The sequence below is a fragment of the Haemaphysalis longicornis genome, unplaced genomic scaffold, assembly GCF_048455015.1.
Source record: "Haemaphysalis longicornis isolate Haplotype H1 unplaced genomic scaffold, Haemaphysalis longicornis Haplotype H1 scaffold_7, whole genome shotgun sequence".
In the NCBI taxonomy this organism is placed as follows: Eukaryota; Metazoa; Arthropoda; class Arachnida; order Ixodida; family Ixodidae; genus Haemaphysalis; species Haemaphysalis longicornis.
In genome coordinates this window covers 8,811,710-8,834,779 of record NW_027526422.1, presented here as the reverse complement: position 1 = coordinate 8,834,779, position 23,070 = coordinate 8,811,710, and the positions used below count along the sequence as shown (strand labels likewise).

The window sequence follows — 23,070 nt, the reverse complement described above, 5'->3', positions numbered from 1 at the left end:
CCGTCGTTCCAGCGCCGGTGCTCCGATGTCCAACGCTGCTTTGAATGGAGACTAACAAGCCTGCTTTCGCGATGGTCGGCGCAACCGCAACAAGCACCGGGCAGCCCAATAACAGAACTGCTAGCACCACCGACGATGAGGCTCCAAAGCGACGTGCACGGGATGCGGGAACCCCGTAGTAGACGGAAATGCATCGTATACGCGTTCATGGCACGTTTCACGCGATGGGAGAATCAACCCAACGGAAACGCCGAGGGAAACCCACGATGCGTCGCATCTACACAGGGTTCCCGCGAAGGGAGGTGGGCGTAATTTTTTTTTTCTCAGTCCTCAGACGTAAAACTTTTAGAAATGTGTCCGCCCGAGCACTTGTGAGAAACGTTGTACGTTAAGGGTCAAGGCTATGTTGTGGAAGTCATGTGCGTTGAGTCGTACTCTGCGTTGTAAGCGTGCCTCGCTAAAATGCCTTGCGACCGGGTGATTCTCTCGCAGTTTGGTGGAAAGGCTGAAGTTCTCCTTGGCTCGGCGGCCCGAGCTCGGCGACGTCAAGGATGTGCAAGAGGTAAGTGGAGCTAGAACCTGATATCCACTGGTTGTCCGGACACATTCGTGCGCAAGCGAATTGCGCCAAGCTATGCCGCGCGTATAACAACGACCGACAAAAGCTTGAAAAAAAATCTTAAGCTCATATTAAATAAACATCCGCCTGGGAGGAATATGGCCCAAAGTTAAAGATGTGATTGGCAAACAGGTTCACATATCAAGCTCTTTCTTTCTGAATGGCTTTATTCCTAATCATGTTAAGCTACATGCATAGCGAGAGCCTCGATTCTGGCAGCGTTTGTGCCAAAGGTAGCTTCAGAAATTTCCCGCCACTCGAAAGCCCTTAACAGCCTGTAGACGCTCGACCCCCGGGCCGGAGATTAAAACGAAGGTCTCGTTCCCCTCTATTTATAGAATCAGTGCTGGCTACCAGCCCCTCGCGTAAGATTCACTAATATTATCAGAAGCCCCACATTCCGCTGTGACCCGGGCTTGGACTCCACGCTACCATGCCCCGTTAACACAGAACTGCCCCTTCTGCACGGCTCCAGCCGACAATGCTGACACAGAACACCTGGTATATACGTGCGCTTCATTGGAAGAGGCCAGAACACGGCACCTTCGAGGCACAGGCCTCCACCCTGGTAGACCACGTGACCTCCACCGGTGGATATGGGTACCCCACCACCGCTGCCTCCTTGCATTTCCCCGCGAAACGGGAGTTCACATGTATCTTTAATGTTGTCTCCCAGATAGCCAAATAGGTAAAGTATCAGGCACGTAGTCCTGACGTCGTAGGTTAGGTTTCCACTATAGACGTGTGCTTGTCCAACTGTGTTCCTTTACAGCGAGGAAATGGTTCACTGCATTAAAGAAAGCGAATGCGCAACTACTTAGTACGGACAAAGAGGTGCGCGCCCAACCTGGTCGTTGCGCATTTCTTGTCAATGCCATTAGGCTATCGCGAACGATAAAAGATACGCCTTATTGAAGTTCGAACAGGGTTTACACAAATGTGCGCCGGTTCCAGAAAGTTAAGCAGCCTCGACGTTTCTGCTTTTACCCGAGAATATTGGCAACACGAAATGAGCGAATTCTAACTCTTTCACTGGAAAGAATATAATTGGCGCTAAAGAGACGAAGACAAAGTAGACACAATGAACACATACAGGCGCCTTATGTGTTCAGTGTGTCTACTTCGTCTTAGTCTCTTTAGCGCCCATTTTATTCTTTCCAGTATACATAAACCAACTGGCTCAACAAGTTTTGTTAAATGATTCTTTCAGAAGCAGCAAGACCTCCTTACCGTTATCCTCGGGTTCATCAGACAAACTATGGACCCCAAGAAGCCGCTGCCCACGCGTTCGAGCTACGGCATTAAGTACGCTCCCGAAGAAGATTTCGGCGGCGCCCACCTGACCATAGTGGCACCGAGCGGCGATGCGGTGTCCGTGACATCCGGGCTGAACGGAATGTGAGTGAAAGCGAATCCTGTAATGGAGCAACTGTAGTGTAACTGACAGTGCTTGTCCCCACTTTAGGGAAAAACTAAAGAAAGAAAATTAAAGCCGTTCCACTCAATGAGAAAGCTATCGGAAATACAGAGTACTGATTTGCCATAATGGGGTGTAGCGCCGTTATCCGCTCGCAGCTACCCAAATCAATTCAAATTTCCCGCCCACGCTTGAAACAGCTGCAGTGGGAGTTCTGTTCTTTTTGTGCTTGCTTTTCCTCCCGCACGTGCCGGCATTGCACTGACACCACTTTTTGGAGCGCAGCCCTTTGGCGGCCGTCTCTGGGCTGAGCCGCGTTGTCGCCGTAACCGACTGAACGACGGCAGGACGGCGACTGAAAGAAAAAGCGAACGATGAAAGAAAGCAAAGGAGGAGATGGTTGCGAAATCGGGAGGGGAGGGCAGTTCGGCGTGGCGCATGGAGGAGTGAGTGAGTGAGTGAAAACTTTATTGCATAACAGCCAGTAGTCCTAGACGTCGGCCAAGAGCCCTTGGGCTCTAGCAGCGTCTTCGGCCAGCTGAATGGCCCAGACTTGATCAGCTGGGTCGGAGCTGAGCAATACGGTCTCCCATTGCTCTACAGTAGCGATGTTGCGACCTAACGTTGTCGCCTGTGGACAAGCCCACAGCATGTGGGCTAAGTCTGCCCTGTCCTTACACCGGTGGCACTTGTCAGAATATTGCCCAGGGTAACAGTGACTGTACGCAACCGGGTTGGGATACGAGTTGGTCTGTAGAAGTCTCCAAGCCACGGATTGCCATTTACTGAGGGTAGGATGAGCCGGGGGGAAGCGGGTCCGCTCTAGCCTGTAATGATTAGTTATGTCCCTGTAGGACACAAGGCGATCCCTACCCGAACAGCGAAGTGAATGAGCGTTGTTGTCGTCACCAGCTCGGTCAGAAAATCCTCGAGCGGCTTCGTGCGCGCATTCATTCCCAACCAGGCCAGAGTGTGCAGGTGCCCATATTAGACATATCTTGCCCGAACGCTGAATGTTGTTGAGCCCAATCCTTAGAATTATGCCTCTGGGGAGATGCGCCCCCTTGCGTAATTTATAATAGCAGACTTTGAGTCGCTCACCACGTATTTGATTTTTGCGGATGCCGTCATTGCCAGGGCAATGGCCGCCTCTTCGCCCACCTCCGGCTCGCTCGTGCGGACCGACCCGGAGCTGATGGAATTGCCCTGGTGATTGACTATTGCAATTGCCATAGCATTGCGACCCGGATAGTCGGCCGCGTCCACGTACAGCACGTCCTCCGAATTTCCGAATCGTTTGTGCAGGGCTTTCGCCCTTGCCTGCCTGCGTTCCTGATTGTGAACCGGGTGCATATTTTTAGGGAACGGTGGGATGTGAATTTGATCGCGCACTTCGGGAGCCAAGGGTATCCTTGTGAGTGCCTGTTCGCAGGTGGTTGATGCCCAGGGAGCCGAGAATATGCCCACCCGTCTGGCTGTGGCTAAGCCGTTCCCGTTGAGCCAGCCGTTGAGCCTCTATTAGTTCGCTAAGGGTATTGTGAAGCCCCAGCGCCTCGAAACGTTCGGTCGGAGCAGTGATCGGGATGCCGAGGGCCTGCTTGTAGGCCCGTCTAATAAGGGCGTCAATTTTGAGTTCTTCGTCCTTTCTGAGGTGTAGAAAAGGGGTGACGTAGGTTATCCTACTGAGGACGAAGGCTTCAACTAATCGAACAAGGTTGTGCTCCTTCATACCGTGATGCCGGTTAGCGATTCGCGATATGAGTCGGGTAGTCTGATGCACGCTTTTTTGGAGCGCGAGGACGGTTTCCGAGTTGTGTCCATTGGCCTGTATTCGGAGACCGAGAACCCGTATACTGGACACTGTGGGGATGCGCTGCGTTCCATTCGCGAAAATATTCACAACCGGGGGGTTCGAGTCGGTACGTCTACCCCTACTAGTGGGCCTGTAGAGCAACAATTCTGACTTTTGCGAGGAGCAACTGAGGCCCCTGGGACTTACGTACCGCTCCACCGCCTCAATGCCTTGTTGCAAGATGTCCTGAATTTGCCCGTCACTGCCTCCGCTGACCCAAAGCGTGACATCGTCCGCATAGAGGCTGTGTTGGAGACCATCGATCTTTTGCAGTATTTCGGAAAGCCCCATCATGGCTACGTTGAAAAGAAACGGGGAAAGGACTGAACCCTGTGGAGTTCCCCTGCTCCCAAGCTTGATCACATCTGATTGGAGTCCCCCTACAGCTAGAGTAGCTGTGCGTTCGCATAGGAAGTTACTTACGTAATTGTATACCCGTTTCCCAAGGCCCAGGCGGCCGAGGTTGTCAAGAATTGCCGAGTGTTTAACGTTGTCGAACGCCTTCGTTAAATCTAATCCCAATATAGCTCTGGTATCTAGAGGGGAGCAGCTTTCCCCGTCGATGACGTCATGTTTAAGACGGAGCATGATATACTGCGTAGAGAGTTTTGGACGGAACCCGATCATAGAGTGCGGAAAAAGTCTATTGTCTTCCATATAGTTGGTGATTCGATATAGAACAACGTGTTCCAATAGTTTCCCTACGCAGGAAGTGAGGGAAATAGGTCTAAGGTTTTCAATCTGGATTTTTTTGCCCGGTTTAGGTATCATAACCACCATGGCCGTTTTCCACTGAGGTGGTAGTTGCCCAATCTCCCAGAATACGTTCATATAGCGTGTGAGGGCTGCAACGGACTCGTCATCTAGGTTTCTGAGCATTTTATTTGTAATTCCGTCCGGGCCAGGAGCAGAGCGAGTGCGCAATGCCAAGATAGCTCCCCTAACTTCACTTATAGTGATGGGCCGGTCAAGAAGAGCATTTTCGTTGCCCACGTACGGAGGAAGCCTCTCGCGGGTGCAGTCGCCAATGTATCTGTCCTGAATGGCTTTGAGCAATTCCGTGTTTGTTCCCTGAAATTTATGGAGAAGTATGCTGATGTTGTTTCTTCGAGTAGTTTTACTATTTTCGGGATCAATGAGACAGCGTAAGATGTTCCAGGTTTTGCGAAGGCCTATTTCGCAGTCCATGCGATCGCATGTGCTATGCCAATTTTGCCGAGTTAGTTGCTGCGCTTACGTTTCAATATCACGGTTCAGGGCCGCCAGTCGCCGCCGCAGGGTTCGGTTGAGTTTTTGCTTCTGGAGTCGTGTGTGTAAGCTGTGTTTGGCTTCCCACATACGCAGCAACTTTGCGTCGGCCTGTTGTAGCTCTGCCTCTTCCGGTATAACCTTAGTGACACGTTTTGTGTCCGCTATAAGTTGTTCTGCCCAGCTCTGAATATTTGTTATTTCGACTTCAGAAGTACCGTCTCCCGCGGCCAGAGGGCCTCGTGCTTCGGCTCTAAGCGCGCGGAATGAATCCCAGTCGATGAGCTGTAGTTTTTTACCGGACTTTCCTTTCGCTGCCCCAGAATTTACCCCGATAGTGACGAGATAGTGGTCGCTGCCGAGGTTTTCCTGGGTATTTAGCCAGGTTGCTTCCGTACGCGTGTTTTTGGCAAAGGTCAAGTCAGGGGTAGTGTCCCCACTAACACTGTTTCCAATACGCGTGGGATGCCGCGGATCGTTGAGCAAGCTGAGACCCTCTCTCTGGGCATCAAGCCATAGATTGCGCCCCTTTATGGTGTCCCGCTTGTAGCCCCATTCCGTGTGGTGTGCATTAAAGTCCCCGACAATCAACAGTGTGTTCCCTCTTGCTATTTCGACAGCTCTCCGGAAGAGTTTACTAAATTTATGACTTTTTTTTGGGGAGCTATACACATTAAGGATAAACGTGCTCTGGGCATAGTGTTTCTGGTCTGTGATAATTTCTACAAGGATGTGAGGCATGGACGCCGCGTGCACCCCGGTCTCGCGCCGCAGGGCTGGGAGGTTTCGCCTAACAAGGGTGCTGACTGCGGGTTTTTGCTTGTCTGTTACACCAGAGGCATGAGCTTCTAGGTCATTGAAAGATTTGTAGTTTGACATTCGGGCAAAAACGCCTGTCTCTTGGAGACAGACCACATCAGGTATTTCATCCGAATTCTTGCTTTTGATGAATAGTTCTAAAGGAGCACGTTTTCTTTTGAATCCTCGACAATTCCATTGCCACACCATCAAGGTGTTGGCTTTGCTTTTTCTGTTGGACGAGCTATTGGACATGATCATTTGCAATTTTGGGGATGTCCGCCGGCGGGGGGCGGGAATAGGGTTTAGTGGACTTGATGGGACCCGGTCCCACTTCCCGTCCGGCTCGTGGGATTCCATTCTCTAGTGCTGTTATTCGAGCTTTCAGGCTGGCAATCTGGGCATCAACGTTTTCGCCGAACTTATTCAGCATCGCTCCGAATCTGGCGCTGAGAGTTTCAGTAAGAGTTTCGGTGAGGGTTTCTCCAAACTGACGGAGCATGCCGTCGTCAACGTTTTTATTCGGGCTCGCGCCTGCGGCCTCACTAGAGCTCTCAGAGGTTATCGCTTGGGCTTTACGTTTTGAGGGAGGGGAGTCCGCAGTGTCCATCTCTACGACAGAGGCACGCGTATGCGCGGTTTGTGAATTGACAGTAGCGAGCTGCGCTGCCGGGCTGACCGGGTCTGTCGGTTGGGTACCAGGGCATGCGCTACCGGGGCTTGCGAAAGGGGTTTTTGTTTCTTCCAATTTGGCGATTTTCGCTTTGAGCATAGCATTTTCAGCTATTAGCTCTTCGAGCATCTGCTTGATTTTGGTTGCCTCGGAAGAATGATCTGAGTGGTGGGATTTTAAGGCGTTGGTTGTGGAAGCATTATTTTTCTGAGTTTGTTTGCATTGGGAGACCGTATCCGCCCAGCTCACCTTGTTTAATTGAGAATGGCCGCCTGCTTGACGTCTGTTTCGCGACGTGGATCGCGACTGCCGTCCTTGGTTGTTGGGCCCCGGGTTGCTGAGGGTCCTCCTCCGCGATGTGGATCGGGAGCGGTGTCGACTACTGAAAGGAGCCATGAAGAGAAAACACAAGTTTGGTTCATTCGAAAGATTGCCTCGTTAGAACCATAACGACACCACTTATAACGCAAACTTCGCTCAAATAAGCTACATAATTAGGAAAAAAGGAAATGACCATGCGACCCACCAGCTCATTTTCCGCAACAGAACCTATGATGTCACTCGAGAATGCTCTGCGATTGGCGTAGGCCGGCAAAAGCAAACGCATGTTAGGCAGGGCTTACAGCTTGCATAGCGAGCTAAATGCCCGTGAAACATACTGCACAGTCTTTTTATGACAAAGAACGGTGGAGTAAACGGTTGAAGGTCCGAACGAACTCGCAAGCGTGTGCGCCAATGCGTACGAAACTAGCGCGCCGGCCGAGCTCGACATCTCGCCGTCGCGCAGACGAATTTTCGGGTTCGAGGCTCTTCGGGGCCAACGAACCGTTCCAGCACGCACAGCCGCGACCTTGCTTCGTATCGTAATCCCTTCACAGGAGGTTGGCCGTCATATCGCCAACCAGCAAAGGTAAAAATAGAAACGAGGGGAGTAAGGAACACCAAGAAGCGACGAGATAGTGCCAGTCGTCGCGTAAGTTTCGAGTGGTGTTGGCTTGCTGCTGTCGTTACGAGCTCGTTTCCAGTTTACAACCACTGAAAACTTCATTTTGTTCAGTTACGGCAGGGACCCTTACGTTAGCTCACTTCTGGGACATGCTGGCGCTCGTCGCCGACTTCGTCAAATCGCTCTGACCTTGGGGAAAAACATGCTGTAAACACCGCGCATTGACGCTCGTATCTTTCTGGTCGAAGCAGAGAGCTCGCGCGAACGGCTTTCCATACACGACACCGGCCAACTGGCATAAGTGATACTGCTACTGAAATTGAACTATTATTAACCGTAATCAAAATACGGCACATACGTACCAGTCTATATTCGTCCGTCGCGACGGGGCTGACGAGGCAGCGGTGCCGACGGCTGGGCGTTCGTCTGTTGTGGCTATCGCGGATGGTCGCTTTCCCGTCCACCGCGGATCCCACAACTCTTGCCGCTCGTGCACGTAGAAGCATTGAGCGTTTTTGTGGTGTGAGGTTGTTAAATGCAAGCCGGAGCTCCTCGGCGAGAGTTTTGTTCTCCGGATCAGGCGATTCCATGACTAGGGCTGCGGGTGCACTAGGTTTTACTAGTATTTTTAAAATGGCCGCCGTCTCGATCGACTCCCGCGTGTGGGTGCTATATGGAGTCGACATACTAAGTATCTGTTTCATGGACCGGCTCTATGACGCCATTGTACACGTCACGGAATGTTCAATTTTAGCGGGAGATTTAAAATTTTGGCTTAAATTGCCTTATTTCTCAGTGAATAAAGCATCATTTGCTTCCGGGAAAGCGCTTGGGGTACTACGAAACACCTAATCTTTCGAATAAAACAAACTTTTGTTTTCTCTTCATGGCTCCTTGAAGGATACGTCATGGGATCCTACCCCGTGGCTCCCATCCCGTCGGCTCTGATGCTCACGTTGCAAGAGTTCAGGGAACGAGTCGTCTCGTCCGCGTTGATCCGCTGAGGTCCCGTTGTTCTTGAGCAGGGACGACGCAATGCCATTGGAGAGACACTGCTGTCCTCGGCGATGACAGGGTTCTTGCTCTTGCTGCAGTCGCTGTTGTAGTCTTTTCTCCCATTTCCGCTTCTTCAGAAGGTATGGGGTTTGGAACCGCTGGCGGCACTTCTTATCTCCCGTAGGATGATCGCGGCCACAAAGTGCACACTTGGGTTCACAATCGTGTTGGTCCGCCGGAGCCTCGGTGCCGCAGATCTTGCACACTTTGTTGTCGGGCGCTGGGCAAACGTCCGAGCGATGTCCTAGACGGCCGCAGCTGTCGCACAGTTCGTGCCTCTTCTTGTGGATGAAGCAACGGTATTCCGCACCTCTGTAGTACACATAGTGTGGTACCTTAGGTCCTTCGAAGACGATGAGGACAGAGTTAGTACGGCCCATGCGTCTCGCCTGGAGAATCGTAGGATTCTTCTTGTAGAGGAGGCTGCGCGTGATGTCATCGGCACTGTCATATTCGGGGATGTTGTGGATAACACCCTTGACAGTGTCCTCCGGTGGCGCCGCGTAAGCGCTCACTTTGTAGGTGATGTCCCCGAAGCGGAGCTCTTGTATGGCCGTGTATTTTTTGGCCCGTCCCATGCTTGGAGTGCTGGCGACAATGACGTTTTTTACGACGTTGGTGCGAAGTATATCGTCCGCTGCCTCGTCATAACTTATTCCGGCCGAGCGCAACACTCCATCACGCAAGCCGGCTTGGCTTATCTTGGTGATGTCCAGCCCTTCTCGGGGCCGCAGCACGATTTTAATGTCCTCGCTTGGTAGCGGCGGCTGGCGGGACAGGCGCTGCGACCGATAGGCTTGCGTGTTTAGACGGGACGTGCTGCTGCTTGGTTGGGAGGCAGTGACGGGCTTGCTGGAGCAGCCGCCCGAGGCGAGGCCTAGCTTGGCTAGAGCGCGGGCGCTCCGTCGCCGGTGACTGGTAAGCCACCCAGCCGCTTCACTTAGGTCTTCGGGCGAGATAGACTCACCGTCCACCTCGATGCGTTCCATTTTGCTGCTCCGGGCGAAGGGGGAAGGCGCCGAGAGCCGCAAGGAGTACCGAGGTCCGCGTTCGAATGGTTAGGCCTCGGCCAGGGCGGCCCCGCCTGTGAAGGGGTTCTCGTCCGCTGCAGGCCGGGCGAGGGTCCAGACTTCGAAAAAGAGGTGTCCACCGAAACAGAGGTTCGCTGGACACTCGATGCCGTGGTTATTTCCCAGGAATTGTAGGAAATTACGCCACAAGAGCCGTGGAAAGACAGAGCTGACGTGGAACACGTCCATTCAGCTCGGCCCCCTCGCATGGAGGAAAAAAAAGCTTTTTTTTCCTCCATGGCGTGGCGGCGCGAGCCATCGCTCTCCGAAGTGTGCGGCGGGAGCGCGGAGGGGGCAGCACATGCTGTTCCCGCACGAGGCGTTCGACGGCGCGATGCTTGGCGAAAACGTGAGGGGGGCGTGCGTGTGACTATGATGTGCATCCGCTTAAGACGCAGTTCGCTTCGCGCCTCCGACGCAGAGGCTCATCATCGTTGCCGTCGAGAGGAGCAGGAGGAGGAAAAACTTTATTGGTGGCAAAAAATAGATCTTCGTCTGCCCAAGTGAGAGGACTTCTCATTCCAGAGCCCCTGTAGCTTTGGCTGTCGCCCGGGCCCTCTCGACCAGTCTGCGCTGATCTTCCAGGGTCGAGCTGGACAGCACGGCTTCCCACTGTTCAGTCGTTGGATTGTCGAGAAAACCCGCGAGTGAGAGCAGCCTCAGAGCACTGCTGCGGCTCCCAAATATAGCATTAGGGAGTATCGTAATCGCCAGTCGATGTTTTTTCTCTTACTGTCGGGAAAACCACCCCAACGAGTGTTCCGAACTAAATGTACGCGGGTTCTGCCAGTTAATTACATATATTTTGGGTCAAATATACCTGCAGTTTTTTTTTCGCTAAACAACTAGAGAATGGTGACAAGCGGTAGCTTTTCACCAGTTTCGAATAGTATTGACTATTTAAACCGCTTGGTTTTCGAAGCCTTTGCGGGACGTCTAACGACGGAACGCCGAGCTCCGTCGATTCGTGATCTCACAGCACCGCCTGATTCCGGCAGTCGTTTGACACCAATCGTTACAGCGACCTACGACGACAAGGCGAGCCCTAAAGTGCTCTGCACTTAAAACATCTAGATCACCTAAACGCCTTTATTAGGTCTGAATAATAAAACTTTAATGTCTAATTGAACGTTCTGGGCTTGAAGCGGCGATGAACGAAAACGCCGGTGTTGTGGGTGCCCCCATGTTTGGCCCCGAGAGGAGCACGAGGCCGCATGCAGTGCCGGCAGTGGGGCGCGCCGACAACCTTAATAACGGGCAACTGCTGCGCCGCTGGCTGGGGCCAGTGCGTAGCCGCGTCCGCGTAATCAGCAGTTTGTCTGGCCTCTTTGCAACAATAACTTCCAACCCGCCGCGGTGGCTCAGTGGCTAAGGCGTTGCGCTACTGAGCACGAGGTCGCGGGTTCGTTTCCCGGCCGCGGCGGCCGCTTTTCTGATGAGGCGAAAAGCAAAAACGCCCGTGTGTACGAGATTTCGGCGCACGATAAAGATCCCCAGGTGGTCAAAATTAATCCGGAGCCCTCCACTACGGCGCGCCTCATCGCCCGCGTTGCGTCGGCGCGTTAAACCCCCACAATCAATCAATCAACAATAACTTCCTTGAAAATTGTGCAAATAACGTGTAATGTCCGGTATTCAAACATAAACCACCTAGGGTTCCTCATACTTCAAAGGGTAATCAGAATATTTTTGTCGCAACCGGGACAGATTGCGTCCATACTTTATATATCTTGGTGTTCTATTTTAAGCCGACCACTCAAGCGATATTTAGGCATGAATGTTTTTATCACGCCGTTTTTAAACGATCGATGATTGATGGATTCTGGGGTTTAACGCGCCGACGCAACACAGGCGATTAGGCGCGCCGTGTGGAGGGCTCCGGATTATTTTGATCACCTGTGGATCTTTAACGTGCGCCGAAATCTCGTACACACGGGCGTTCTTCCTTTTTGTACCCATCAGAAAAGCGGCCGCCGCGGCCGGTAATCGAACCCGCGACCTCGTGCTCAGCAGCGTAACGCATTATTTAAGCGATCGATGGTCTGTATAGTGCACTGCATGACTTATATTACAGGCGAATTTTTTTTGTTTTTATGACTGAATTATATGTGCAGAGCAATACATTGCAGTACCTGGCAATAATTTCAGTTGGAACAGAAAATGGAGATGTATAGGATCCTCTTCGCGGAAATGGGGAGAATGTATCTTCCGCGGAAAATGACAGTGGTTGTTGCACCCAACTTACGTGATCATTCCACGACGTGTTCGCAGAGAGCCCGACCCAAAGCTTTCAAGACGGCTGTACACAAATTCTGTGTCTCGCGAGGTCGGTCAATTTTTGACGTTTGAAACCAAAAACAAGCGGTACGCAGTCGCATTTACGCAGCAAGCCGAAGGGCATGCAAAAAAATACATTAGCAGGGGCTTAGCTCGGCTATGCCAGGATATACGTAGCGGGAGCTAAGGCTCTGCTGGTTATTCTTAGCTTTCCTGGTTGTCTAGTATTAGCTTGATTATCACGCTTACTGCTGCTTCAATGACACACACACGGTACACGCATTACGTGACACATGTATATTTATCAAGCGGCTCCGGCGCAGCGTCACCAATTGCCCCAGAGCTAAGCTGGTTCCACAGGCGGAAGTCGGTGTTGCTGTGACGCACGACCCATCGATTCCAAACCTGACCACCCCTCGCATGATCATCAAGTGGACCGGGCCGCCACGTGCGGAACGGAGGTCGGCGAAGACGCTGGGCGTGTGGGGTGTGTGAGAGACGCCGGGCAGCGAACAACGTTCTGTGCGCCGTGTGATATTACTGCTCGCGCAGCACGGCTTTCCAGGAGCCACGCGAAACTGCTGAACCTCGTACAGTGCAGCTCATGCTACAAAAAACTAAAAAAAAAAATCACGCCATATCCACGGAATCAATGATGATAAGTGGGGCGAAGCTCGAGAGGGGAGCTCGAGAGGGGGAGATCATCGGTAACCGTAACTCTCCCGTGAAAGTTCGCCCATTACATCATTAAGAAAGACGTAAGACTGTGTGCGTACATTGTACAAATCAACTTTTATTTTCGGAGTCAATGCTCCCAGGCACAGACCTGGTGAAAGACCCCGCGCCATCGAGGACTACCCCGCACCTCTACCACAATTTGTCACGTAGGATGGGACACAACGGTAAAGAAAGAACTTTTATTTATGGCGAACTTGTGCCCGAACAAGACGAGAGGAAACGAGCAAAGGTCCTTGCGTCTCGTTCGATCTCCGAGAACGACTGTCTGCGTTCGTGGCGTGATCTCTTGCGTGATCTCCCCCTCGCAGTGCACGTGCGCTCGCGCCTCCGTTGGCGAAGAAGACAAGCTCGCGCTCCCGGTGCCGAGTTTGCGCAGCCGGTTGCAGCCGGTTCTTGCGCGTGCAACGCGGCCCACTTTGCGACATCTCCGAAAGCATGCGGCGGTCACGTACCACGAGACACAAGGGATGGACAGACCCATGGCTTTAGGAGCTTCGCCCCTAAAAGTTGCTGGCGATTACGATTCTTCCTAATGAGAAATTTGAGTGCAGCGCGAATTGCAGTCTCATCGGCGACGGCGAATAGCTGCTGCACCTAAGGAAGTGATCGCGTTATCAGCGAATGCACGACGGCGTGAGTCGCCGGGGAAGATGTCTCGTTCCGCCCGCCGTGCATCCCTCCCCCTTACACTTTCACCGTACTTTCATCGTGCGCTTTCATGCTCGCTCTACCTTAGGGGCCCCTTCGTTCTATCGGTTTTAGAAAGGCTCACGCCGACGAAAGACGCGAAACCGCCAGAGCGGGCGCTTAAGAGCTGCGCTCTAAAACCGACGCGTCTGGCTGAACTGTCGCAGTTTCGGCAGCGGCTTCTCGACCACGTCGGGCCTGCTGCTCAACAGCTACATGGACGCGTTCGCCAAGCCGGGCAAGCAGTTCGGGCTCGACCCTTCGCCGGCCAACCAGCTGGGGCCCCGGAAGCGGCCCATGACTTCCATGGTGCCCACCATGCTCACCGAGTCCCAGACGCCCTCGAAACTGGTCGGCGCCTTCGGGGCCAGCGGGGGCCTGCCGGGCATCTCGGCCATGGCCCAGGTGAGTCATATAGGGCGGGAAGGACCGCGATCGGGTGGGCTGGACGGTGCCTTGCGCGGTAAGCGGGAATGGAAAGTTAAAAGCGACCATGAAGACAAAACAAAACTTTGCTCAATTTGGAAGGACTATCATTTGGCAACTCACTAAACTCCATTCCAGCTGCGAAAGACGTTTTTTAACCAGAACAATGCGAGAAATATTCAAACAACTTCAAATTTTGCTGGGCAGTGAGGTATTATGGGAAGAGGTGACATAATATTGGCCAGCACTAAAAACAAAGTTACCAGTCTTTAACTGCTCAACTGTACGACTAAATGGAGCTAGTTGTCGGGCTGCAGTCACCCAGTCGTGCTTCTTAAGAATGGCTTCAACCCCGCTAACGGGATTCTGTGACGTCATAGAGATAATGCCGGAAAGTGGCGGGGGAGTCACCACTGGCTCGCGTTTCCCTTCATATCTCCGTTGTTTGTTCGAAGTTTGCGACAAAATTGGCGGCGTTGTTATCGTGACGAAGGAGTCCTTTTAACGGAACAAACGTGTAGCTTGTTTCAAGGCCCCTGTTGAGAAATAAAGGTGTTCTGGCAGGGGACGTGAGTAAGAAGAGATTAAAACGAGGATCGGCTGCGCTCGGGTACGCGCCATAAATTTATTGCCAGTCGAAGTAGTATCGGGGCAGTAAAATGGTTCGTTATATCCTACATTCGTTATAACTGTAGAAGTAACAAGAGGCTCTAATAAATCGGCAATCTGCCTCGCGCAACAATGTTAGATAAAAAACGCATTGTTCTAGGCTTCGAACCCAGTATAAACGAGGTAATCCTTATCTGTCTCCTTGTGGTATTTCAAGCTAAACAGACCGGAACGTGAAATTACAATAGAACGAAGTTCGTTCGGCAAAACAGACCGGCTTCATATTTAATTGAAGAAGGATGTGGCCTTCCCCTGGTGGCTTTTCACAGTCTGAGCGGAATAAAGTTTTTCACAGTGTCCACGCAGTAATGGACCCAAGGCTGCTAAAAAAATGGTTCTTATGTCTCACTTTTTTAAATTGCGTTTCTATAATGCTAGCTGTCGAATTTTGAGCCTCGCGGGAACCAAATATTTCTTCGTTATAGCCGATATCGCGCGGCTCTCGAGATTTCGGTTTCGTTATAAAAAGAATACATGTCATTGAAATGAAGTTGGACCAAACAAACTTCGTATTTAGTTCGCTATATCCGATAATTCGCTATATCGGTGTTCGCTATAACGAGGTTGGACTGTACCAACGCACCAACCGACACCGTCACCCCCTTGAAAGCCGGACGCTTGTCCTCTCGTTCCTTTCGCCACAGCCCCTTCCCCACCGTCCGGATATACAAAGGCCGTCGGCCCTTGTATGGGAAACAACTGGGAGTGCGGTCCTGGTGCATCGCTCCGAGCACTTTAGGACCCACTGTATCGGATGCCCATGCACGTCATGAGCCTTCACGTACCGCATACAAACCGGGGACCGCAACGCCTCCGGAAAAGGAAAGAAGCCGCCAGGAAATAAAAGCTCCCTGCCGCAGGGACGTGAGAATCTAACCAGGATCTCATGTGCGGCACAGCGGACCACAGCCGATTCTGCCGGTGTTGTTTATTGCGTCATTAAGACGTACGCCGAAGCCTGAAAGGAATTGGATTCGACACAGAGCAGGGCGGGGACGTCACACGGGAACATTACAGGCATCTGGCAAGAGGTGGCGGTCCCATAGGTTTCAAGCACAACAGAACGACTGGGGGCAGGTGATCCAGCTTGTACGTGTATATGCCAAGCAAGCAGAGGCTGGTGTTTGTTAACGGCTGTTAGCATTCATGGAACCCGACGGCCTAACTTCAGGAAGCTTCAGTTTCCAAGGGCACGTGCACCATGCAGCGCCGCCACCGCAAAGCTACCGCAAGGCCGCTTCAAGGTCACTGGTTCATATAGAGCCCATTCCATGGGCGCCGGGAGGGGAGTGCAAAAAGGGCACCCACCCCCTCCTTCTTCCTCACGCTTCCTCAGACCAGCTGCTTCATTTGCGCTTCCTTCTTCTTCCGCTAAAACTGGTGATGAGGATCTTCCCAGAATGTTCATAGGAACCTCAACGTCAAAACATTGGTAGCGGGAGAGGGGCCGCTTTTGTTGGGGTTCTTTCAGTGGGAACGCAAGTAGGCACCATAAACAAAGGTCTACGCCAGCCACCACTGGACGCCTTTACCCTGCAAATTCTGCCCGTCGCATTTTTGAGGAAAAACTGATGTTCTTTGGACAAATTCCGAACCTACCTTGTCCATCCCCGGCCTAGCAATGCCTGGGTTATTTGTTAACGACCCCCCTCGCCTAACGGCACGTGCTGAGCACCGCAAGGGCCGCGTCAAATGTATTTAAAAAACTGGCTTCGGTTTGCTTGCTCCTGCGAACCATTCTGGTCGGAAGCAGCGGCTTGGAGTCGGAGCGTGCATTTGCTTTTTCCGCACAGCTTTGCTGAAACTGCACGGCCATCACTGCGAGGGACGAGGTTCTGAATATCATGACACATTCCGACGCCCGGGCACCTGCCGTGCTTCAAAAGACTAAAGGGACCGCGCACAATAAATGCATGCGTCTATTGGATGGTGCTGGGATGCACACTCTTCGTTTTGCAACTGTGGGTGCGTGCTCACAAGCATTTGATGAATGTCACGGTTGAAGCTGTTTTGGCCCCGTCTGCCATCTCTCGCTACCACTTTTCCTAGTGGACCACCGAGTCCGCTGCGTCACCTGATGTCTTACTTGCGACTCCCGGTAGAACAGCGAGGAATTTATGCCCCCCCCCCCCCCATTTCTTTTTTTGCTCTTCGGCTAGGTGGCTGCGACGCGTGAAATCAACGGGAGATCACGAAAAACATTATGATAATTCCAATGGGAGTGCATTGCTTTTTGAAGCCCGGTCGGAATGATTTCGAGCAAAAACGCTTATCCGCGAGTATACGTACAGGATGCCCAGGTTGCGGCACGGAGATAGAAACCATGCGACATATTGTAACGGAGTGCAAAGGTATCCGTCCCGGTCCTCAGTTAGGGAGACCTCCAGCATCCGGAATTCCTTGGCTTTAAGGTTAACGGGAAAGTGAATTTGAAAACAGTAAATGATAATAAAAGAAGGTTAGAATGTTGGTGGGAATAGAGCCGAGAAGCAGCTCGGAAGACATCTGAACAAAAAAATCGGAATAGCACAAACATACCATTAAGGGCTATTTTTTTCCTATCGAGGTGATCGTACAGTTGCGTTACGACTAAGGTCGCTGTGGAACGCCACCCCAACACAAAAGAGAAGCCTCTAATCATCATCATCACAACCACCACCACCACCACCACCATCAGCATCATCATCATCATCCGGGGTTCCCGGATGCGTCTCCGTGGCTGCGGCGGGCACACGTCCTGGGACCCTAAAATCGGTAGCATCAGTTTTCAGCCGTTCAGCTGGCGTGGAGTCAAAAACTCGATTTTTTCCTCCCAAGCCAGTCGAGGTCATAACCTGTGCTTCGTAGGGTAGACAGAACGAGAGGAGAAAAGTCCGGCTAGGGCACCTCGTAGCCGCCAGGCGCCAAAGGGTCTGTGAGCATCGCGGAGATGTTTTAGACAAGCGCGAAGCTTGTCGGGGCGTTTTAAACAAGCGCGGAGCTCGTCCACTTTAGCGTTTCGCAAACCTAAAATATACTTCAGAAGCTTCTTTCAAGAGAAAGAGCGATAGCCTTTATTTTGGCGGGAGAAGTGGGAGTGAAGATGGAGTGTCTTGTGACACAAACTTGAAGGCGTTCAGTTCGAACAGAAAGAGGTGGGCTCTTTACTGAGAAGGCGGGAGAGGCCACGAAGAGTGAGAACAGCTGGCTCACGGCTCTAAACCGCTCGCGCTAGACCGCTTTTTAGAGAAAAGTGTGCACTTAAAGCCAGCGTGGAGGGTTCCAGTGCATGATGGTCGATGTATAAGGAGGAGGCATTAGGAGGAGGCTTGAAGGTTCTCAACGCGCGAATTTCGAACAGTGCAAATTAGGAGCTGGAGATTGGCGGGGGAGAGGGAGGCGCAGAAGGGACATCAATGCGGCAGGGATGGGGTGTACCATTTACGGAAGGTCTCTGGGGTAAGGCTATCATTGGCAAAGCAGTTGTTTATGAAAATTTCTGCTTCTCTTGGGAGCGAAGGCAGAGCGGATAAAAAGCCGGTTAGAAGAGGTCCTTGAGCCATTTTTTGTAGCGTAGAAGCCGTATTGCTGGCGGTAATGACTTAGAAGGTGGAAAAGCCATGTCGGGTAGCAGCAGAGGTCTAGAGGTTGTAAGTACACTCACGTGGAGCCGAGTGCCTGCCTGATTGTCCGGTGATGACTCCTCGTGTCCAGGCTACCAGTCAATGCGAGATGAATGGCGCTAGATCTCAGGATGGAGATCCGATGAGGAATTTTGTCGGTGATGGTATTGTTTGAGGCGGGACTTTTTAGTCTTCAGAATATTCAGGCGATGGGTGTTGAGAGCCGGGATCCAAGCGAGCTCGGAGGAACGTGAGGGACTGTCGATAGGTTTGTAGTAGGCTGAGGCGAGAATAATTTTGCTTCCAGTAGGGAGGCGTGTGAGAACTGCAACGACTTTGTGATTAGAAAACGATACCTCGGGGAGGATGATGGGTGAGGTAGCGATATATTTTGGAGTAAGATCTCCTTTTTCTTTGGAGCGAGCGCGCTATACTTGCGCTATACATGGGTTCGTGTGTGCAACATAACGGGGGATGCTCGGAGTTCCGTGTGTTTCTTGGAGGAGAATAAAGTAAGGTTGGGTCCGCTTAAACTTCACCAGTAAAGCATTGTGTTGGTATTGAAAGTTGTGGCAGTTCCACTACAGTGCAGTTGTTGGGGAAGTCGTAAGACAATTTGCGGACGCGGATGTAGGATCTTTCTTGGGAGTTCTTTGGATAGGTCAATGAGCGGAAGGCAAGTATGTAGAAGATAGCGAAGTTGATTCACCAGCGTGTCAACGTAGCGTGCGTGTTTTTGCAATCTTTCCGTCGAGCGAGTCGTTCTTGATGGACATCAGTATGCATAGTTTGCAGTACTTGGGTAATTCGAGGGTCCAGTTTGGATTGAAAGGTAGGAGTGCGTTTAGTAGTAAAGCTTCTAGTGCGCCTTGTGGGTGGAGGCAGTGTGCATGTGGGTGGTTGGAAAGATGGCGATTCGGAGGAGGTCGGGGTTCTAGATTGTTTGGATCGTTTAAGTTTTATGATTTCTGCCTGGAGTTTCTGATTTTCCGCACGAGGGGCATTCAGTTGAGCAAAAATATGGGCCATATTGCTGTCAGACTTTTTCAATTGAGAATTACTTTTGGGATCGTTTGTAATGGTTTGCGTAGTAGGAACCCGAGGGGCAGCCTCGATGCTTATATTAATGTAGCGTCTTGCTTGATAAAGAGAAAACGTACCGAGCTTGTCGACGATCCCGAATGCGACGATATTTCTACCCCCGTCACAACACCTGAGCAGCCTCCATCATTGCAGGGCCGCCTCCACATCGCTTCGCCCTCAAATTATCCCTCGCAGGACCACTCCATCGGACCCACAAGTGTCGCCCCAGTGTTTCACGTTCCAAACATGTGGGTACACCCACTTTTTGGGTAAAAGGCGAATCAAAGCTGATTATTACCGATTTCTTGATTTTATTTACATTTTGACAGAAATCTCCTAGTTACGCGTAACCATGGATTTAATATGGACCGTGAAGTTTGCCCCTTTATTGGTGATGTACATGCTCATTGGATAAATTATTGAGTTAGTTTTTCTAACCATATACTCAATAAAACATAATTACAGTAGCTTTATCGAAACCTATATTTTTAGTTTTGGTCTGTCGCATTCTGCGGACGTCCATCGGGCTCTCACAGGGAGAAGGAGACAACTCTTAAACAAGTGGCCGAGCCAAAGCTAGGCATTTACACATGCATAAGTAGCAAAGAACAGTATAGACCATCTCAGTTTATTTTTCTGCGCGCAATGATAAAAAAATGGACATTTTATATGGAGATATGATCAGTCTAGAGGTGCAGCAGCCCATTCCGCATCCTGGCAGAAATGATAAGCGAGCACAAGATTAAACCGAGAGGCAGTTTTGCGCACCTACATTCAGAGAACCAGCAGGCAGCAGGACAGCTTGGCAAATACAGGCCGCGACCAAACAATCCAGAACTGCAGACAGATACTCGTAGAATCTTTATCCCTTTCTTGGACTCTCTGTTGAAAGATTTAGAGACACGCTGCATCTGTGTTACCTTTATTGCGTCACTCAAAGGCGTCGAGGAAACGAGCAAGATTTGAAAACGGACCACTGCGAGTCAGCTAACAAACACTACGGTTTTGCAACTTCGACTATGAAGCTAAACATTCCCGTCGATCGTGAAAGAACATGGACTTAAATGAATACCCCGTGGATGTGCTTGCATTCGCCGAGAAGATACATCCCGACGTCACCCCGCCGCGGTGACTCAGTATGGATAAGGTGTTCTGCTGTTGAGCCCAAGGACGCGGTTCGATCCCGTGCGTGGTGGCTGCTTTTATGATGCATGCGAAAGCGAAAGGCCAGTTTGTGGATATTTCGGTGCACGTTCATTAGGCTGTCAAAATTAATTTAGAGCAGTCCACAACGCTCACCTCACAGATGCGTGAATTTGGCGCGTTAAACCCGAGAATCAATCCATTACATCCCGATATCAGTCGTACTCTGGTATTCACTGAAAGTTTAGCTGTGAATTTCTTCGCTTGGAAACACTGGAAACAGCCGCGGACATGGCCGAAGTGCTACGGACATGGCGCAGCTTGTGCCACTCCGCCAGCACGCCGCAGAAAAAAACACCGGCATGCGTCTTCTGCTTTGTTTCAACCCGATTCTCAACGGTGGTGTCAACGGAGATGTTATAATCACACTCACATTGGAGTCGATGCATTACTTTGCGTTCGGTGGGGTAGATTTTGTAACGTCCAACACACATCAGGTGCTTAGCACGGACAAGTACCGCCACCCCGCGGAGCCCGACGTAACCGCTGACGGCGCACTCACATTGTTGCCTGCATGAGTGCCTAGACATCTTGGAAGTTAACATCTTGAAAGTTAAACATCTTGAAAGTTAAACATCTCGAAAATTAAACATCTTGAAAGTTAGCAATTAAAATTCCGTATTTTAAAAACCTAATAACACAAATGGGCTTTGTTTAATATCCGATGGGTGCTCTGGAATTTTACTTATATTTTTATGCCCCCAACCTCTGCCCCTTCTACGGCAATGCAATGGGTTTGCCCCCCTCAAGACAGAATCCTACCGATGCCTATGAACTGTTCCAACATGCTTAGTGCATGCGGCATTCATTGCCGGACGATGCGCTGTGCCCCTCACGTATGGGCGCTTGTGACATTGCCGCAGCTGATCACGTGCCTGCGGTATTACTCGCTGCCCCGATGCGTCAAGAATGACGTGCGCATGCAGCCGACCTTCCGGGACGTCGTGGAAAACCTGGTCTTCGCAGAACCGAAGAGCTCAAAGTTTGATGCGGTGAGTGGCGTGACGGCACTGAGCAACGTCTCAATGCGGAACTGCGCCGTTCACACATCCGAAGCTCCCCAAGTTTATTCGAGGATAGAATAGAAGAAAAAACAGGCGCAGCACTGTGTTTCGTGAAAACTGCCATTAGATACTGCGCTCTGGTTATTGCTGCGTGAGGAATAGATAGGCCATGTCGGCAAAAAAATTGTGGTTGATCCCTCTTTCATAGGAATCGGTAAAACACGAAAGGGAAAGGGTCCTTCACAGGAGCAGTTGAATGTGAAAGGAACCTCCTCCATATGCGAAGGGTTCGTGAACCTGACTCCGCCAGACGAAGTGACGCCGACACGCAAGAAACAAAAAATAACCGGTTCATTGCGGGACAACAAAACCAAAAATGCATGCACAGAAGCAGCAGCTTGAAACAAATACGGTCATGGGAACAACGCGACTGCGAAGGGTGCCTCAATTCACGCTCGTCCCCCTTGCACGAAGGGGCTCGCATCGAGGCGCCAACTGTCGGCGCTCATTAGCGTCATGATGCACTACTTAGCTTCGCCTCTCTTAGACGGCAGCACCATCTGAATGAGTCATAGGGAAGGACATAAGGCGCGTTCGTAGAGCTGCGCACGTCTCTGTTCATAGCGCAGTGGCCAGAGCGCCACGTGCTTCCCGTTGTGCAGAGAGGCGAGAGAGTTCGTGGGCTCGAATCCGGCCACGTCCGTGGCACTTTGTGTGGTGACATCACTTGCATGACGAATATGACGCCACTGAGATCTTGGTGTACCCGGGCATAAAATACTTCCGTGTTAAAATTTTCGCTTCTGCAGTGTTTATTTTGGTGTTGTTCCGTCAACAAAGCACGTAACAGATGAGCAAAAGAACAAAACAGTGGTGATAGCGAGGCCAGAGAGCTGCCACTGCCTCAACGGGTCTTGTGATTCCCGCGGCCTGTTGCATGCGTTGCAAAATCGAGTGTGTGAAAGGGAAAGAATGGGAATGACTGCGATGAAAGGCCGATCCTGGTGAACAACGAAAGAAGCGACACGCTGTCAGTTCCGCTGCCAAAGCGAGCAAACGCGACCACTGCAACGCGTAGGGCGCTGAGCGCGCCAGCAGTGCGCGCGAGGTACGTGCGAGAAACGCTGACAAGGCGTTCGCACCGGAGCTAACTTCAAGTCGGCGCGAGAGAGAAACGAGATGGTGACGCAATCTTGAAGACCAACCAGTGGATCTTCAATTATTTTTTACCGCCTTGTAAGAGTCCGTAGCCTTAAAACCTGACATCGAAAAGCATTGCAACTGCATACGTTTTAAAGTTAACGACGATTACCTGTGCGAGGTGTGTGCGTTGTGGCAGAAACCAAGGCTTATCTAGGAATCAAACGTTTGCTTCCATCTGTTGTAAGATGAGAAGAAACTACCTCAAACGAGGCTTAAATATTTTCAGCGCGAAACGTTTTTCGAATACTGCAGCACGATGCTTTATTCTTTTTTAACAAGACGCTCTGGGCGTATGCCCTCACGCAGGCGACAAAGCTGCGAAAGTGGGGAAACACTGTGACAGAGAAGAAGCTTCCGTCTTCGGCCACGGGCATCCTCATCACCACCGAATACTGGATAGCGCCCAGCGACACCGTGCACGTAGACGGAAGCCACGCCGGAGGCTGAACGTACTACGTCCTGCTTTCGTGTGTCACGGGCGGAAATAAATATGACGCGG

At 51.3% G+C, this 23,070-nt stretch overlaps 2 protein-coding genes across 2 annotated transcripts; one reads left to right on the top strand and one right to left on the bottom strand.

The window, feature by feature from the left end:
• Positions 1-23,070, top strand: LOC144146928 (uncharacterized). Its single transcript, XM_077678889.1, has 6 exons — positions 1-302; positions 493-562; positions 1,830-2,017; positions 13,549-13,786; positions 21,228-21,356; positions 22,878-23,070. The coding sequence occupies exons 1-6, from the start codon at positions 136-138 to the stop codon at positions 23,016-23,018; spliced, it is 933 nt and encodes a 310-aa protein (XP_077535015.1). The 5' UTR covers positions 1-135; the 3' UTR covers positions 23,019-23,070.
• Positions 8,438-9,598, bottom strand: LOC144144709 (uncharacterized). Its single transcript, XM_077676238.1, has one exon. It carries the CDS (start codon positions 9,596-9,598, stop codon positions 8,438-8,440), a length of 1,161 nt encoding a protein of 386 aa, XP_077532364.1.

Bases quoted from the DNA above. Each gene is read 5' to 3' on its own strand.
- LOC144146928 (XM_077678889.1), top strand. From the start codon at position 136: ATGAGGCTCCAAAGCGACGTGCACGGGATGCGGGAACCCCGTAGTAGA. The intron at 13,787-21,227 runs GTGAGTCATATA...ACATTGCCGCAG, and splicing joins GCATCTCGGCCATGGCCCAG to CTGATCACGTGCCTGCGGTA. The intron at 21,357-22,877 runs GTGAGTGGCGTG...GCCCTCACGCAG, and splicing joins AGAGCTCAAAGTTTGATGCG to GCGACAAAGCTGCGAAAGTG.
- LOC144144709 (XM_077676238.1), bottom strand. From the start codon at position 9,598: ATGGAACGCATCGAGGTGGACGGTGAGTCTATCTCGCCCGAAGACCTA.